At 42.4% G+C, this 17,604-nt stretch overlaps 1 protein-coding gene across 1 annotated transcript in view; it reads right to left on the reverse strand.

The window, feature by feature from the left end:
- Window positions 1–1,682: 1,682 nt before the first annotated feature.
- Window positions 1,683–17,604, reverse strand: part of WDFY2 (WD repeat and FYVE domain containing 2) — an 86,529-nt gene continuing 70,607 nt past the window's right edge. The window contains exons 9-12 of the mRNA XM_073662637.1: window positions 14,339–14,440; window positions 7,661–7,791; window positions 5,039–5,147; window positions 1,683–2,423 (exon numbers count right to left, since the gene is read on the reverse strand). Of these exons, the coding sequence (XP_073518738.1) occupies window positions 2,394–2,423; window positions 5,039–5,147; window positions 7,661–7,791; window positions 14,339–14,440 (372 nt within the window). The 3' untranslated portion in view covers window positions 1,683–2,393. The remainder of the gene's footprint in view (window positions 2,424–5,038; window positions 5,148–7,660; window positions 7,792–14,338; window positions 14,441–17,604) is intronic.

Here is a 17,604-nt window from a genome sequence, read left to right on the forward strand (position 1 = left end):
TTGGGGGTGGCATATTTTATCATAGGTTAAGGGGCACCTCATGACCAAAATGCAGTGGACATTTCTGTGCAAAGTGCAGGAGAGCACTGTACCAGCCCAGAAAATACGGCCTTTTTACAGCAGGATATTATTCTGAATATTGCTTTTTTTGCTCTTACATGAAGATTTGCATTAAACCTATTGAGCTCTTCATTATAGGATCTTATTCAATGCAAGGCATAAATAACTTTCTTGAAAGAAGTAATTTCACACATTATATGTACTGGTTTACTGGAAATGGTCGCTGATTATGTATCTTTAATGGGCCTAATCTAGACAAAAACAGATTTTCTCAATGTGATCTATTTTTTTTTTTTTGGGGGGCTACAGCATCCCATTAAGAAATGGTTGGATATAAATCTGCAAATAGCAGAAATATAGACAGAATATGTTGGAATACAGATGTTGCTAACATGGTACATATTGCACATGATTACATGTAGAACAGGATTAGAAGATTTTCGTCCATGTTCAGCTGTGATCGGCCTGCCAGAAACACTACACTGGATACGAACCAGAAGCTGAAGAACATTAAAGTAATATGTGAATAAATCGCATTACCCCATACATTATATACGAGGATAACTCTGGTTACTGAATATTTGATAATTATCACAACCTTATTCATAGTCTCCATTATACTGGATGGATTATCTTGGTAAATACATATGCAGAAATCTTTACTCCAGTATTAGAATTACTATGTATCTTACAATAATACTACAGCCGGTCATTCATTCTGCTGGGTATCTCCAGTGCAGGCTTAGGCAGCTCGTAGCCCCGGAAAATCTCAGCAGACCAATTTATGGATACTCTGCCAAAAAAGCGCTGGGACCTCTAGCTTTACTGCGGCTTTCTATCGCTCTACAGCAATTTACCAGTCACTTCAGACCGCTCTCCACTTTATTACAGTAAATGTAATCGAGCATCTGCCCAAGTACCTTGACAAGTCTCCAAATCAGCGATCCTCAATTCCCCACCTGAAATTGGGTCACACGTCCCAATACTATTACGGATTGATTGGAATGATCAGATCAGCTTTTATTTATTTCCTAATTTACAATATGAAATTACTGACATTTCCATCATTCCAGTTTTAGCCAATACAATAAATAATACTGCTATTTAGTAAAATCAAGAAAGGATTGCTAGCTGTACAGCCGGGGTCACATATTGCCTAAAAGGTATCTCTGGCTTGGAAAGTGATCACATATACTGTGCACAGCGGATAGGTGGGGATCTCTACTGCACAGGACTCTTAAAAGAATCTGCAATTTCATGATTGGAGAAGGTCCATTCCTCAAAAAAATCAGCAAGTCGTGGCATAGTACTCGGAATGTACTCACATAATAAACTTCTTAAAATTCATCTTAAAAATTGCAACAAAGTTCACAATCATTTTCAGTTTTAGGTTTGCTATGTATTGAACACACCTACTAAGCCGTAATTGAATTTCAAAGCGTGACACCATCCAAAAAAACGCATGAGGGGCCACCACAGCAGATGGGAAGAGTCCCGACTGCGGTCATCAGGCAAGTAGCAGCTTCCCTAAACAATGAGTTAGTATCCCTCCGCTGATCGCGAACCTGAAATGCCTCCTGGTGAACGGCAGCTTAAACCCTTTTCTCGGTGATAAAAAAAAAAAAAAAAAAAAAAAAAAAAAAAAAGAATGGATGATATCTCCCTTACAAGTGCCATCCCAAGCCTCAGCCTTGTCCACTTTCAATATTCATATAATTACTTTATTACTTTGATTAATATATACATATTCAAATACTAATTTTTTCCTATAAAAAAAAAAGTTGAATTTTGGTTTAGATGGAAAAAAAACATAACTTTAAATGACATTTACTAATATTTGAGCATATTATTGGGTGAAATGTTATTCTTCTTGAAAGTATTCATGGAGACCAGAGAAAGGAGGGACGGCCACACTGCATGTATAGTATTAGATTGTATATGTCGGGTGTTCATCCAGACATGGTCACATCAATACTGCAGCAGGAATGTATAATTCAAAGAAAGCATGATGGAAAGGGTTAATTTAGAAGGGTCCTCATGATAAAATATTATATACAAACGCCAGTAGATAGCACAGATAACCTCTGCATAGTAAACTCCAAACAATACAAACCCAAAAGCAGGTTCATACAAGAAGATGGAGCAGCCATAGACCCAGGCTCAGATTAGTCAATATCGTTTATCATTCCACAAAGCAATTATAAAGAGGATCTCCTCTCCAAGAAAACCTTAACGTCTAGATACTCCGCCTACTGCGCCCCCCGTGGAGTCTGCACCGAATCTTCTACCTCTTCTGTTCCCAGATTCTCAGATCGATTCCTAGAATATTATCATCAAGAGACGACCGGCGTCATATCCCAAAGCTGCGGGAAAAGAAGTACAAAATGACCATCGCTCGGAGTTACAGAAAGGAAGTTTGGAAATATTAGCATTTTCCATTTTTGAGAAACAGAGCCCTTACTAAACGTTCCCTGGGGCCTGAAAATATCAGAAATCTGGTATATAAACATTACAGCTGGAAAGACGACCATACAGTGCCCAGAACGTATAACCTGTGCACACATTTATCAGAGCCTCACAATGACGACAGTGGATGTATCGTTACATGTGGCTACAGACTTTTCCCCATTTTGGTATATTAGGTACAACTAGTATTCTCAAAAACCATGTCTTAATATTAGACAATTATTCCTGTAGTACCCAGTAACAATGCTATGTGTGCCCTCGACCCCTCCCCTCCCACCTCATCCCTAACCTCACCACTGTCCTCATCCCCACCCTAACCCATCTTTTCAACCTATCACTTAAATCCAGCACTTTCCCATCATCCTTCAAGCCTGCCACAATCACACCCATCCTCAAAAAACCCTCCCTTGACCCTGCAATAGTCTCCAACTACCGCCCGATATCTCTCCTCCCTTTTGCCTCAAAATTACTTGAGCAGCACGTTCATGCCGAGCTGTCCTCCCACCTCTCCTCCTCCTCTCTCTTCGACCGCCTTCAATCCGGTTTCCGACCCCACCACTCCACCGAAACAGCCCTAACTAAAGTCACCAACGACCTACTGACCGCCAAGAACAAGCGACACTACTCCGTCCTCCTTCTCGACCTCTCCGCCGCCTTCGACACAGTCGACCACCCCCTCCTACTCCACATCCTAGAATCCCTTGGCATCACTGACCTAGCCTTCTCATGGATCTCCTCCTACCTAACGGACCGGACTTTCAGCGTCACCCACTCCCACACCTCATCCTCACCCCACCCCCTTTCTGTTGGAGTTCCCCAAGGCTCAGTCCTGGGACCACTACTCTTCTCCGCATACACACTCGGCCTGGGGAAACTCATCGAATCCCACGGCCTCCAATACCACCTCTACGCTGACGACACCCAGCTCTACCTGTCTGGCCCCGACATTTCCGCCCTATTATCCAAAATTCCCCAATGCCTATCCGCCATCTCATCCTTCTTCTCCGCCCGATTCCTCAAACTCAACATGGACAAGACTGAGATAATAGTCTTCGCCCCCCAACCGCTCTCCCCAGCTCCACAACTTATCCATCACAATCAACGACTGCACCCTCTCACAAGTCTCCCACGCCAAGTGCCTAGGGGTAATCCTCGACTCCTCCCTCTCCTTCAAGCCCCACATCGAAGCCCTCACCACCGCTTGCCGACTCCAACTGAGGAACATTGCCCGAATCCGCTCGTTAATTGACCAGGACTCGGCAAAAACGCTTATCCACGCCCTCATCATCTCCCGTCTCGACTACTGCAACCCCCTGCTCACTGGCCTCCCCGCTTCCTCCTCAATTCCGCTGCCCGACTCATCCACCTATCTCCCCGTTTCACCCCCGCCTCCCCCCTCTGCCAAGCCCTTCACTGGCTCCCCATTGCCCTGAGATCACGGTTCAAAACCCTAACCCTAACAAGGCGATACGTAACCTGTCCCCTCCCTACATCTCCGACCTGGTTTCCAGATATGTCCCCCCGCGCGATCTTCGCTCATCTTAAGAACTTCTCCTCTTCTCCCCTCTCATTTCCTCCTCCCACAACCACCTACAAGACTTCTCTCGTGCATAGGCCATACTCTGGAACTCTCTCCCCCATCACATCCGACACTCCCCTACCCTGGGAACCTTCAAGAAAAACCTAAAGACCCACCTCTTCCTTCAGGCCTACAGCCCACACTGAGACCCATCCGCTACACCATCTCACCCTCTCCTCTCCCCTTCCTCCTGTCTCCCCACCCACCCCCTATAGACTGAGCCCTCGTGGACAGGAACCCCTGCCCTACTGTACCAGTGCGCCTCGTTTGATGTTTCATGTTCGTGTCCCTGTCTGCCCCTACACTTGTAAAGTGCCATGGAACCTAATGGCGCTATATAAATATTTAATAATAATAACAACAACAACAACAACATATTCCCGCAGCGGCCAATCTTCGTTTTATACTTTTGCATTCCTCCCTTTATACTTTGATCGGAATGTGCGGACGTGGCAATACCAAATACGTTTACTATTTTATTTATTTTTAACTAGGGAAAAAAGGGGAATGATTAAAAAAAAAAAATATTAAATAACTCACACAGTTGGACCTTGCTCAGTATTATCATTTTCTAATACATCTGAATTGCTCCAGCGCCTACAGATGTGATTAGCATTAACAGGTTTCCATCAGATATTCTGATATATTTGATATGAGGAATAGTGCAGTCTGCAGTGCTAATGTTCATGTAAAAAATTCCAGAACCCCCATTCTCCCACTAGAAGTCAATGTGATCAGTTAAGATTCAATTGAAAAAGTAAAAATCGGCAGAGCCATCATAGCTGCAGTATGAACACAAGCCAATGTGCTAGTGTGAACAGACCTTAACGTTGCCTTACGTGCAAAGACTGAACCGGGGCCCAGACAACATGCAGGTATGCTACGTGTGCGAGCCTGTGTAAATAGCAGCCGTAATCCGGCCTCATTACTAACCTTAATGACCTTGTCTGTTCCTGAAGTCAACAACCAGACTCTCGTCGGGTCAAAATGTACATGGACTATATTGTGCTTACTATTGTGGAAAGTCGCAGTCGGTGCACGTCTGAAGAGAAAAAAGAAAGAAAAGCCATCAGCGCATTAAACAAACGGTAAAGCGTGAGCAGAGGTTTCATTTTTCAGGCTTTCTTCAAACAGCAAGACCAACAAATGCCCAAGGAAAAATAAAAGACCTGCTCAAAACATACAGTAGTGTGATATAGAGATATATATATATATATATATATATATATATATATATATATATATATATATATATATATATATATATATATACATATATACATATATACACACAGTGCTGGCCAAAAGTATTGGCACCCCTGCAATTCTGTCAGATAATACTCAGTTTCTTCCTGAAAATGATTGCAATCACAAATTCTTTGGTATCATTCTCTTCATTTAATTTGTCTTCAATGAAAAAAACACAGAAAGAATTGTCCTAAAGCCAAATTGGATATAATTCCACACCAAACCTAAAAAAGGGGGTGGACAAAAGTATTGGCACCCTTTGAAAAATCATGTGATGCTTCTCTAATTTGTGTAATTAACAGCACCTGTAACTTACCTGTGGCACCTAACAGGTGTTGGCAACAACTAAATCACACTTGCAGCCAGTTAACATGGATTAAAGTTGACTCAACCTCTGTCCTGTGTCCTTGTGTGTACCACATTGCGCATGGAGAAAAGAAAGAAGACCAAAGAACTGTCTGAGGACTTGAGAAACCAAATTGTGAGGAAGTATGAGCAATCTCAAGGCTACAAGTCCATCTCCAAAGACCTGAATGTTCCTGTGTCTTCCGTGTGCAGTGTCATCAAGAAGTTTAAAGCCCATGGCACTGTGGCTAACCTCCCTAGATGTGGACGGAAAAGAAAAATTGACGAGAGATTTCAATGCAAGATTGTGCGGATGGTGGATAAAGAACCTCGACTAACATCCAAACAAGTTCAAGCGGCCCTGCAGTCCGAGGGTACAACAGTGTCAACCCGTACTATCCGTCGGCGTCTGAATGAAAAGGGACTGTATGGTAGGATAACCAGGAAGACCCCACTTCTTACCCCGAGACATAAAAAAGTCAGGCTGGAGTTTGCCAAAACTTACCTGAGAAAGCCTAAAACGTTTTGGAAGAATGTTCTCTGGTCAGATGAGACAAAAGTAGAGCTTTTTGGGAAAAAGCATCAACATAGAGTGTACAGGAAAAAAAAAGAGGCATTCAATGAAAAGAACACGGTCCCTACAGTCAAACATGGCGGAGGTTCCCTGATGTTTTGGGGTTACTTTGCTGCCTCTGGCACTGGACTGCTTGACCGTGTGCATGGCATTATGAAGTCTGAAGACTACCAACAAATTTTGCAGCATAATGTAGGGCCCAGTGTGAGAAAGCTGGGTCTCCCTCAGAGGTCATGGGTCTTCCAGCAGGACAATGACCCAAAACACACTTAAAATGGTTTGAGAGAAAGCACAGGAGACTTCTAAGGTGGCCAGCAATGAGTCCAGACCTGAATCCCATAGAACACCTGTGGAGAGATCTCAAAATGGCAGTTTGGAGAAGGCACCCTTCAAATATCAGGGACCTGGAGCAGTTTGCCAAAGAAGAATGGTCTACAATTCCAGCAGAGCATTGCAAGAAACTCATTGATGGTTACCGGAAGCGGTTGTTCGCAGTTATTTTGGATAAAGGTTGTGCAACCTAGGATTAGGCTGAGGGTGCCAATACTTTTGTCCGGCCCTTTTTTGGAGTTTTGTGCGAAATGATCAATGATTTGATTTTTGCTTCATTCTCTTTTGTGTTTTTTCCTTGCAAGCAAATTAAATGAAGAGAATAATACCAAAGAATTTGTGATTGCAATCATTTTCAGGAAGAAACTGAGTATTATCTGACAGAATTGCAGGGGTGCCAATACTTTTGGCCAGCACTGTATATATATATATATATATAAAAATAATCAGTGTAACTAAATTAAGTCATTAGGTATAAACAGTGTAAAGTCATCATGAAAATAGATATTAGTACCTTGCTGTAAATAGCTGCTGCTGTAAATGTAGGTTAGGTCCCGTGTCCCTTCACCCCGACGCGCGTTTCACCTGCTTCCTCAGGGGGGGTGTCGGGGAGGGGGACAGTTGCATGGTTAAATACTGTGGGCCATCCCATCATGTGATGCAGAGATAAGAATGATCGAATAAATGAAATGTGCGCAACGCATGTTCAGCATATGACGCTTCAGGGTCACCGCAGACTGGAAAGTGCGATTTCCAGTTTCAGTCAGTGGAATGCAATCCAGCAATGCCACTTCTAAATGTGAGGTGACTGTGTGCATCATGGTCACGTGGTGCCATAAACTTGGAAGTCAGTGGAGAAAGCAAACAGCGCATGTGCATCACAAGGTGCAGTAGTAAAGGACAAAAAAATAAAGAATATTTCAAGGGCTAGCGTCAATATGCTACAGCATGTGTGTGTATATATATATGTAGCATATACATGCAGTTAAAACTGCAAAGTGATATAGAAATTTCCTTTGCTCCGTAACATTTTATTCCATATTCAGAAATGCACTCACTGTTCATCTGTGATGGACTCGTAACAGCTATCACACACACGTACATCAAACTCAAAGCCCATGAGGGGAATCGTGGACCTCTTGGAGCTGCATTTTCCACAAACGGCTTTTCCACATTTTCTGCAGTGATGCTGAAATAACAAAGAGAGGCGTTTTAAAAGACTCGCATATCAGAAGTCACAGAGGAATAGTGGTCTTCTTGCCCAAACACAAAGAGCCCAAGTTTCATCATCTCAGTACATCTGTATATTCAGGCTACTACTAAATAGAGACATTTTGTTGCGCTACCGCTTGATTTTAATTATCAAGTAACTGCTGCAGCCCAAAAATACATGATGCTGCATGCAGTTTTGTGGACTGCAGTGGTCATTGATTGATTTTTACCAACTGCTGTAGAATTATTGATAATGCAAAAAAGTCTGTGTAACTCCTAAAGAGGGCTATGAGATTTGAAAATTAAAAGACAACACCGCTCTCAGCTTATGGCCACGTTCACACGTTCCGTATTTAACCTCAGTATTTGTAAGCCAAAATCAGGAGTGGGCGAGAAATACAGAAGTGGTGACGTGTTTCTATTACATTTTCCTCTGATTGTTCCTCACTTGGTTTTGGCTTACAAATTCAGTATTTGGTCAGTATTTTACATTTCCTTTTGACCTGTACTCCATTCAAACTCCTTTTCGCTGGGGTTGTAAAACTGGAGGAACAAGGGACTGGGTTGTCTATTCTTAAGCAGCCGGACCCTCACCAATATAAAATTTGTAATGGGCAGACAATAAAATATCTTTGGTTGAAATACTCCTTTATTCATCTTTGCCAACACGCTCAAGATGTCCAAAATAAATAATAATTTAATAACATTATTATTAATTATTTTTATTTATATAGTGCCAACATATTCCGCAGCGCTATACAATTAAGCGGGGACATATACAGACAATAAATTCAATACAAGGCAAGACAGTTTAAACAGTTACATTAGGAGGGAGGTCCCTGCTCGCAAGCTTACAATCTACAAGGAAATGGGGGGACACAATAGGTGAAAAGTGATTGTTATTTCAGGTCTAGCAATTATAATAAATAGGGATTTTCATATAAGGCTGCATGATACGGTCATCAGCCCATATGTTTAAGTGCAATACTCAAGTACCGAGTGCAGTTATCGTGTGCATGGAGGGTGTGGAGACAGATGAATAGTAGGGAACAGATTCTGAATAATATTTAGAAAGAAGGAACAGGGGAAAGTTAATTTACTGAGTAGTTAAGGTGGTAGGCTTGTTTAAAGAGATGGGTTTTTAAAGCTCGCTTGAAGACGTGGTGGCTAGCCATCAGTCGGATCGCCTGGGGTAGAGCATTCCAGAGAACTGGCGCAGTACGAGAGAAGTCTTGGAGACGGATGTGCGAGGTTCGGATTATGAAGGATGTTAGTCTTAGGTCATTTGTAGAACAGACGGCACGTGTAGGACGATAGATTGAGATGAGAGAGGAGATATAAGGCGGTGCAGAACTGTGGAGAGCTTTGTGGGTGAGAGTGATGAGTTTATATTGGACCCTGTAGCGAATGGGTAACTAGTGTAATGACTGACACAAGATGGAGGCATCGGTGAAGCGGCTGGACAGAGAAATATGACCCTGGCTGCCGCATTCAGGAAGGATTGGAGAGGAGAAAGTTTGGTAAGGGAGACCGATCAGAAGAGAGTTGCAGTAGTCCAGACGAGAGTGAATAAGAGCGACAGTAATGGTTTTAGCAGTTTCAAAGCTGAGAAAAGGTCGGATTCTGGAGATGTTTTTAAGATGCAGGTGACAAGAGCGGGTGAGTGATCTGATATAGGGAGTAAAGGAAAGGTTAGTGTTCAATATGACCCCAAGGCAGCGGGCGTGCTGCTTGGGAGTTATGGTTGAACCCTCCAAGGTAATTTCAATGTTAGGTAGAGTTAGGTTAGTAGAGGGGAGAAACACAAGAATTTCAGTTTTGGAGAGATTCAGTTTAAGATAGAGGGAGGACATGATGTTAGAGACAGCAGACAGACAATCCCTGTTATTTTTTTTAAATAAAAGAAAAAGAAGAGAAGAGATAGGAAATCTCCAGCACACCTCAGCAGTTATAAAAAATGTATCCTCCCCTCGACACCTCTTCACTCCCGAACACCAGTTCAAGTGATGGGAGCAGACTATTGCCTGCATCGGCACCTAGGGGTCAGGAGGCACGCAGAAACGAAGAAAGGCGAAAGTCTGTACGTCCGGCCTGAGAAGGCTCTGTAAGTGGGGAGTCCTTTCTGGGATCTGTATAAATCAGAGGGACTGGTCTAGGCTCTGTTTGGATGGGGGTCTGGTATGGGGTCAGTGGCCTGGTGTCTACATCTACTTAGAAAATCTGTATTAATTTTAGAGGTTTGGTATGTGGTTTGCATTCGTCTAGTGGGTCAGGTCTGTGGTCTTATTTATTCAGGGTGTGTGGTTTGTCTTTTTTTCCTAAAAATGTTTTGGTACTGGAGACCCATAGGCAGAAACATGATCAGGAGTTCTGCTCATGTTCATTTCCCTCCTATGTAGAATGCTACATATCCACCAATACAGTGTCATACTTAACTCTCTGGCTCCCTCTATGGAGAGCAGTGGCTATGACATGCATAGGGCAAGAACAAGCTTTGTATATTTAAAGGCTATATATAGTACACCCCTTAACACAAAATTGTTTTACATTGTTTATTTGCTTCCTAAATGCAAAATTAGACAACTTTCTGACTTGCCTTCATTATAAATGCTTCACTATTTAGCTATTGTAAAAGCAGTCATCTAGATAAAGGACTTGGAGTCATTCTGCATCAGAGTGCCTTCCCCTTGTTCTGATGGCTTTCTGCTCAGCTCTCCTATTCTCTTAATGTTAGGCTGTGTGCCCACTATGCGTTTTTTTCAAGCGTTTTTTGCCACGAAATTTCCGCAGCGAAAACGCTTAAAAACGCTTGGTAAAACGTACCCCATGGTCCCCAATGATAATCTGCATGTGCTGTGCACATGCTGCGGAAATTTCCGCTGCGGATTATCATTGCGGAAAAATACGCAGCATGTCCATTAATTTTGCGGACACGCAGCGTAATTGCTGCCATTGACTTGCATTGAATCGCTTAATATCCGCATGGGCACATTTGTACACACGGATACTATGCGTTTCTATGTGTGGATGGTACCTGGGTTTGGAGAAGAGAAGACTCTCCTCCAGACCCAGGTACAATAGAACCTGTTAAAAAAAGAATTTAAAATAAAAAATAAAGATTATACTCGCCTTCTGATGGCCTCCGGTATCCTCAGCAATGCGTCCAGTCTGTTGTATGGGTCGCGGTGGTGTGAGGACCTGCCATGACGTTATTTAGTCATGTGACAGGTCACGCAACCGCTGACGTCAGCAGTCGAGTGACCTGTCACATGACTCAATGAAGTCATTGCAGGTCCTTCACACCACCACAAACCATACAACACACCAGCCAGAGCCGAGAAAATACCGGGGGACATTGGAAGGTAAATATAATCTTTATTTTTTACCATTCTTATTCTTTTTTTTAACTATTACTTGGTCACACTATTTAAATCCGTGCCGGTTGCATAGATTTATATAGTGTGACCAAGTTTTCAAGCACTTTTCCAAGTGATGCTAAAATCGTTTGGAAAAGCGCTTGATAACCCACATACAAAAACGCTTGACAAACACTTCTACCTGGCAGGAAAAACGCATATAAAATCCGCATGCGTTTTTTCCTGCCAGGGAAAAGCGGAAAAAATATGCAGCATTTCTGCATCGTGGGCACATAGCCTTAGAGATAGCTGCAGGGAGGAGAATGTACATATAAGTCTGTGGAGAGGTGAGAATGCATGTACAGTATCATGGAAGGCAAAGGCTATCGAAAAGTAGGAAAGCATGTGAAGAGGAAATACGTTCTGGATGATATATGAGCAGTGAACACAGGATACACACAGATCTCACAACAAGTCTGTTTTAGTGGACACTCCCACAATAGAAAAATCGGAAACTTGGATCAGACTGCAAGCTGCATATGAGTGGGTCTGAATATGAATGCCGTAGCTGTGGAGAGAACACCTACAAATGAGAAGCTACATCTCCATCACTGTCCGATGCTTTTTCTCTACAGAAAATAGCACTTTAGTCATCTGCCAATTAGTCTGAATTCACACATCCATGTGACACACCCTAGTGCTTCTCGGACTGGACACGGCCCATAGAGTTCCATTGAGTCCAAAATGCATCAGTTTTAAAATCGGATTAGTGTCTCTGGTCGGTGTGACTCAGAATGTCCTATTCTCACAAGTTTTGAGGGTCAAACTCGGCCAAGTCTATGGGGATCCGTGTAAAACAGAAGACGCTCTGAAGTACAATGTACGTCTATGTGTCATCATAGTTTCGTCTGTTTTTAATTAATTTATTGTTAGGAGGCAATGGATATAAAAAAAAAAAAAAATAAAAAAAAAAAAATAAAATAATAGACGAAAAAAAAAAAATTATGTAATTAGAAATGGACCTATTATTTTTTTTTCTCAGCAGTCGTCCTATCGGATGGTAACGCACAGATGTGTGACTTCAGCCTCATCAAACATGCCTCTTCCCGGGCTAAAAAAGCACAGGTTATAAGTACGCCTTTATCGTGGCTGGTGGAGTACAAATTGTCCAATTCATACTTAATTTTATACGTATATTCTACATAGCAGTAATGCAGTCAAATGTCATTGTTTCCACACATCTTAGCACTTCGAGTGCTGCTGTATTCTCCTGTCTATAACCTGGACCTATAAAATAACATGCACTCCGCATCAAAGAAAAAAATTATATACTGTACAGTGGAGGGAGACACAAATCTTCCATATTCTGGAGAGCTTGTTCTTTTGTAAGTCTATATGCTTGAGATTGCCAGTCTTGGGTTCAAGTGGTTTTGTCTCCTTTGAGGCACTAGGAGCACCTGTGTGAGCGCTTCACCACATGCACAGAAGTGAATAGCCTGCACTGTGCCGATGGTCAATGGGTTCAGCAATGTTACAAGTTCTAAACCTTGGTTGGATTTTTGTGTACACTGATGTAAAGCAACTGAGACAACCTGTATTAAAGTGTACCTCGGGTCAGTAAAAAAAAAAAAAAAAAAAAAAAAAGATACAACACAAACGTGCACAATAATTTCTTTCTGGTCACACATCAGTTTGAGAATCAGCAATGCAAGTGATTAAGAGAAGAGGTTGTAGAGCACACTTCATATTACACATGGGTGCAAGTTGTGTTGGCTTCAGAGGTAATTGGTGAAATCAATAGATCTAAGCTGTCACACTGGACGTCAGATGCAAAAACAGGCTTCCAAGGCTGGCCACACACATTACATACCTGTCACATGTTTGGCCAAGCCGTCCCCTCCTGATGTCCCATTAAAAGGAGGCCAGGGCAGGACATCAATATCAGATCAGTGGGGGGGCTGACATCCGGCACCCTCACCAACTCCAGCAGTGGCTCGGCGTCAATGTATATGAGTTAATCTGCACTATATGTGAGCGGCCACTAAACAGTGTGACCGAGCCGTGCCGTTCTGCTCAGTACATGGTTTACATCCAGTCACAAGTGGGAACTGAAATCGGCGAAGGAGCAGATTGCCGCACACCCACTGATCTGACATTTTAGGACGTATCAATTTAGTAAAAAACCCTTTCATTACCAAATCCTACTCAGCCAAGTGTGCAAGTGTTTTATATGGAGAGAAGGGTGTAATCTGCTGCCTGTCACCTCTTGTGGAACACAAAAAAATGTTCACGTAGAAACCCAAGTGCCCAATCCTTCCCTTCCTTGACATTCCGAGCCCTTTCCACTTCCTGCCAACTCCAACTCAAAAATATTTCCCGTATCCGCACATTCATTAATCATGAATCTGCAAAAACCCTAGTGCATGCCCTCATCATCTCCAGCTCCGACTACTGCAACCTCCTGCTCTGTGGCCTTGCCCCTAACACCTTTGCACCCCTTCAATTTATCCTAAACTCTGCTGCCCGACTAATCCACCTGACCCCCCGCTATTCCCCGGCCTCTCCTCTCTGCCAATCCCTTCACTGTGTCCCCACTGCCCAGAGATTCCAGTTCAAAATCCTAACTATGGCATCCACAAGAGGTCTCCTCTATACATCTGTGACTTAATTTCTCGGTACTTACCTGCACGCCACCTCCGATCCTCACAAGATCTCCTTCTCTACTCCCCTCTTATCTCCTCCTCCCACAACCGTATACAAGACTTCACCCCTGCATCCCCCCTACTCTGGAACTCTCTACCCCAACATATCAGACTCTCGCCTACCGTGGAAACCTTCAAAAGGAACCTGAACACCCACCTCTTCTAACAAGCCTACAACCTGCAGTAACCCTCGATCCACCAGTCAGCTCTATCTTCACCCACTGTATCCTCACCCATCCCTTGTAGATTGTGAGCCATCGCGGTCAGGGTCCTCTCTCCTCCTGCACCAGTCGGTGACTTGTATTGTTTAAGATGATCATACCTGTTTATTATGTATACCCCTTTTCACATGTAAAACGCCTTGGAATAAATGGCACATTACACATTAGGGAGTGCAGCTCCGGATCTCATACTTGCGGCTGATCTTTAGCGTTACTTAGAAGCAGCCATAAGAAGTTATACACACCTGTCGGAGACCTATCTTTTTGCTGTCCCACATCTGTTTGAAGTTCCAGAAGAAAGGCTGGTCACACTTCTGACAAGAGTCACTGTCCAGCCATTCTGGAGTCTGGAGAAGAGACAAAGCAGGATTGACTTTCATATAAGAGAGGTCTACAATGGAGGTGCGGCTTACGTATCTGTGGACTGAAGAATTCAAATTTAGTCAGAGGATATTCTAAGACTCATGGGGATTCAACAGTTTCTTGTACTCTCTTACTTTTATGCAGATGTGTGTTAGATGGCCAGTTTTATTAATTTCATTAAATCACAAGTAAAAAAGGAGAAGCTAGCTACTTCCTGCCCTGTCACTGAGCTCACAGTTTAGTTACAATTCACATTATACTTTTGTATTGTGTATATTTGTACTGCAATTGTATCTTCCAGACATTCACCCCAGAATTGAGAACTGAGAAGCAAAACAGTTTCCAGTGCAAGTAAGGATTCAGGAGCCCTGGAATGGGGAATTTTTTCAGATGAATTGTTGCCTATTCTAAAAACAACTTACCAAAAAGTACATAAAAATAAAAAAAAAAAACATCACAGAAAAAAAGGCAGCCATATTTGCCAACACCAGGTAACAATACTAATGCATTATAGGATGCAGCAGCCTCCATGATCAAGGCGGTCACCGTACAAGTGCATAATACTGATGAAACGACCACTCACACACACCCCAACTATCCATGGAGGCGGTGGCTTCCCAGTATTATAAATGCACACAGATGAGGCTTGTATAGGGCATCAGTCATACAGATACGTGTAGTGCACAATGTCAGCCTATTGGTCACACCCATACTATCAGATCAGGTGGGGCGCCCAGCACTATGTAAGTGCACCCCAAGTTCCCTCTGTGTAGGGACACGCAAGACAATGAGCACACTTGAGGGAAAAAAAAAAAAATATATACAAAAACATGAAAAGCCTCACCGTGTCTTGTTGCTGCATCAGTAATAAGTACCTCAGTCCATGCTGCCAACCAGCAGTAAGCAATGAGCAAAATGGGGAAAAAGGATCAGTACTTGAATAAAACTTACATTTATTTCATCCGTTAAAAACAGGGATATCCATGATTAAAAAAAAGAAAAAAAAAAGTGTGACTCCTATTAGTTTTTGGCATAATGCTCTTAGTCATAGAATATTCTATCACTACGGGTGTGCCAGAAACACGTAAGAATCACTATTTTTTTAATCATTGATATCTCTTTTTTTAAAGGATGAAATAAATGGAAGTTTTATTCAAGTACCGATCCTTTTTCCCATTTTGCACAATGAGCACACTTGACGTGGATTGCGAGCTTGCATATTTTGGCCTAAACTATAGGTCAATACCTCAGGCATTATTTACCGCTTTCTCTTGCACATTGTTTCATATTTTTTAGGGCGCAGCCAGGCCCTTTTGTATTGGCTACAGAAATTTGGGTTTCCTGTCCCTGTGGGGTGCACTTACATAGTGCTGGGCAGCCCACCCCATCTAATAGTATGGGTGTCACATATAGATGTAGAGCACAGTGTCTGGCTTACAGCCTGTGTGACTGGCACCCTATACAAACCTCATCCGTGTGCATTTATATTACTAGGCAGCCCCCACCACCATGGATGACTGGTGTGAGTGGTTGTTTCATCAGTATTTTGCATCTATGCTGTCTCTGCCAGTAAGGACACTGCTGCATCCTGCAGTGCATTAATATTGTGACTTGGTGTTGGTAATAAGGCTGCATTTTATCTATTCTAAAAACATCATCAGCCATAAACCACCAATCATACCAAGATAAATTAGTTGATAGTTAAGGCTGGCATCTCATGGAGCAGTCGACAGCTATGCCCATGAGCAGCACCGAATGAGTACACAAGTTTACTGTAACACGTAGGCGCCATCTACAAAATTGTTCTCTCGTTTGCTCCAGATAGTGAACATGCCTCGCAACGTGTAAATGGAGCCTTACAATCTCATTTTCTAACGATTGATCATCTATGGTGAACTGAGGATTCCTCTGTAGCTGATCAATGGATATCTCAAGAAGTTGTATGTATCCAAGAGGCCTGATCCTACTAAGCATTGGTTAGAAACAAAGGTTCAAAGAGAACCTGTCGCATTGATCATGCAGCCTGATCTTATAGCAGATTGATAAAAGAGCAGGAGGAGCAGAATTTATAAAATATTTTGTTCATGGACATCTGATTATTCTGGGCTTAGGAGGAGTCCAGTGGGCGGTCCTAATCAGACATGGACAGCCATCAGTTACATAGGAAAGGACATCAATGACTAGTATCTCCCACTTGGCTTCTAAGCCAAGTATTATCAGGGTTTTCAATTGATACAAGTACAAGTCTCCTCTTGCTCTATAACATGCTGCCCTTAGGTTGCACAGCGTCCCAAGCCGACAGGTTAACACTTGAGTTGCATCTACTGGACACAATACACATGAGATACACAAAACGTTACTGAACACTGATTATCGTCACCCGACTTAACCTTTCCTCCATGTTACAACATAACACATGCCTAAAGCAGAACAGCCCTCCCAATCACAATGGCCATGCTGTTATTATAATTACCATTATTGTCAGTATAAATGTACGGTGAAGTAACCTGCACTGTAGGAGGGCAATTGGGAAAAGCAATCACAATCTGCTTTGTCTCATCTTTTTACTGCAGGCTGAAGGACAGGGTTCATTACTTTTTAGTAATACCCCATTATCATTCCTTATTTACATGATTCAGTCGGTAATGAGATGTGCAGCCCATCAGCTCATGGGGGAATCGCCAGACAACAATTAGGGGCTGGCCTTGATAAATTAAGGTTCCAATAAAAACAAAAAAAGCAATTTGGGTGAGCTGTAATATTTTGGGTAATGCGGACAGAGAGGTCGTGCTTAGATCTTAAGTTTAGAAATAGATTTGATGCAAGTACAACACTAGATCTTTTGTCGGAAGCGACATGCAGAATTATTTTTAAAAAGAATTATATTTTTCATTTGTAGTAACATGTCCGCTTATGGCTAATGCTACAGACTGCTGAGATTTTACTGAGGATTCATAGTTTGCAAAACTTCTAGAGTCAAGTCCCCAGAGACAAATGAAATGCCAAACATCTGCACGTATAGCAGCAAATACATAAAGGAAAAGGAATAAATCAGACAGATGAAGTCTGTATTGTGCACAATCTACAACCAAATCTGCAATTGTTCTGTATCTATAAGTCTCAGATTACTGCTATATAGTGTTCTATA

This window comes from Phyllobates terribilis, unplaced genomic scaffold (assembly GCF_046119375.1).
Source record: "Phyllobates terribilis strain yellow unplaced genomic scaffold, ASM4611937v1 Scaffold_2__4_contigs__length_985480577, whole genome shotgun sequence".
NCBI classification, from domain to species: domain Eukaryota; kingdom Metazoa; phylum Chordata; class Amphibia; order Anura; family Dendrobatidae; genus Phyllobates; species Phyllobates terribilis.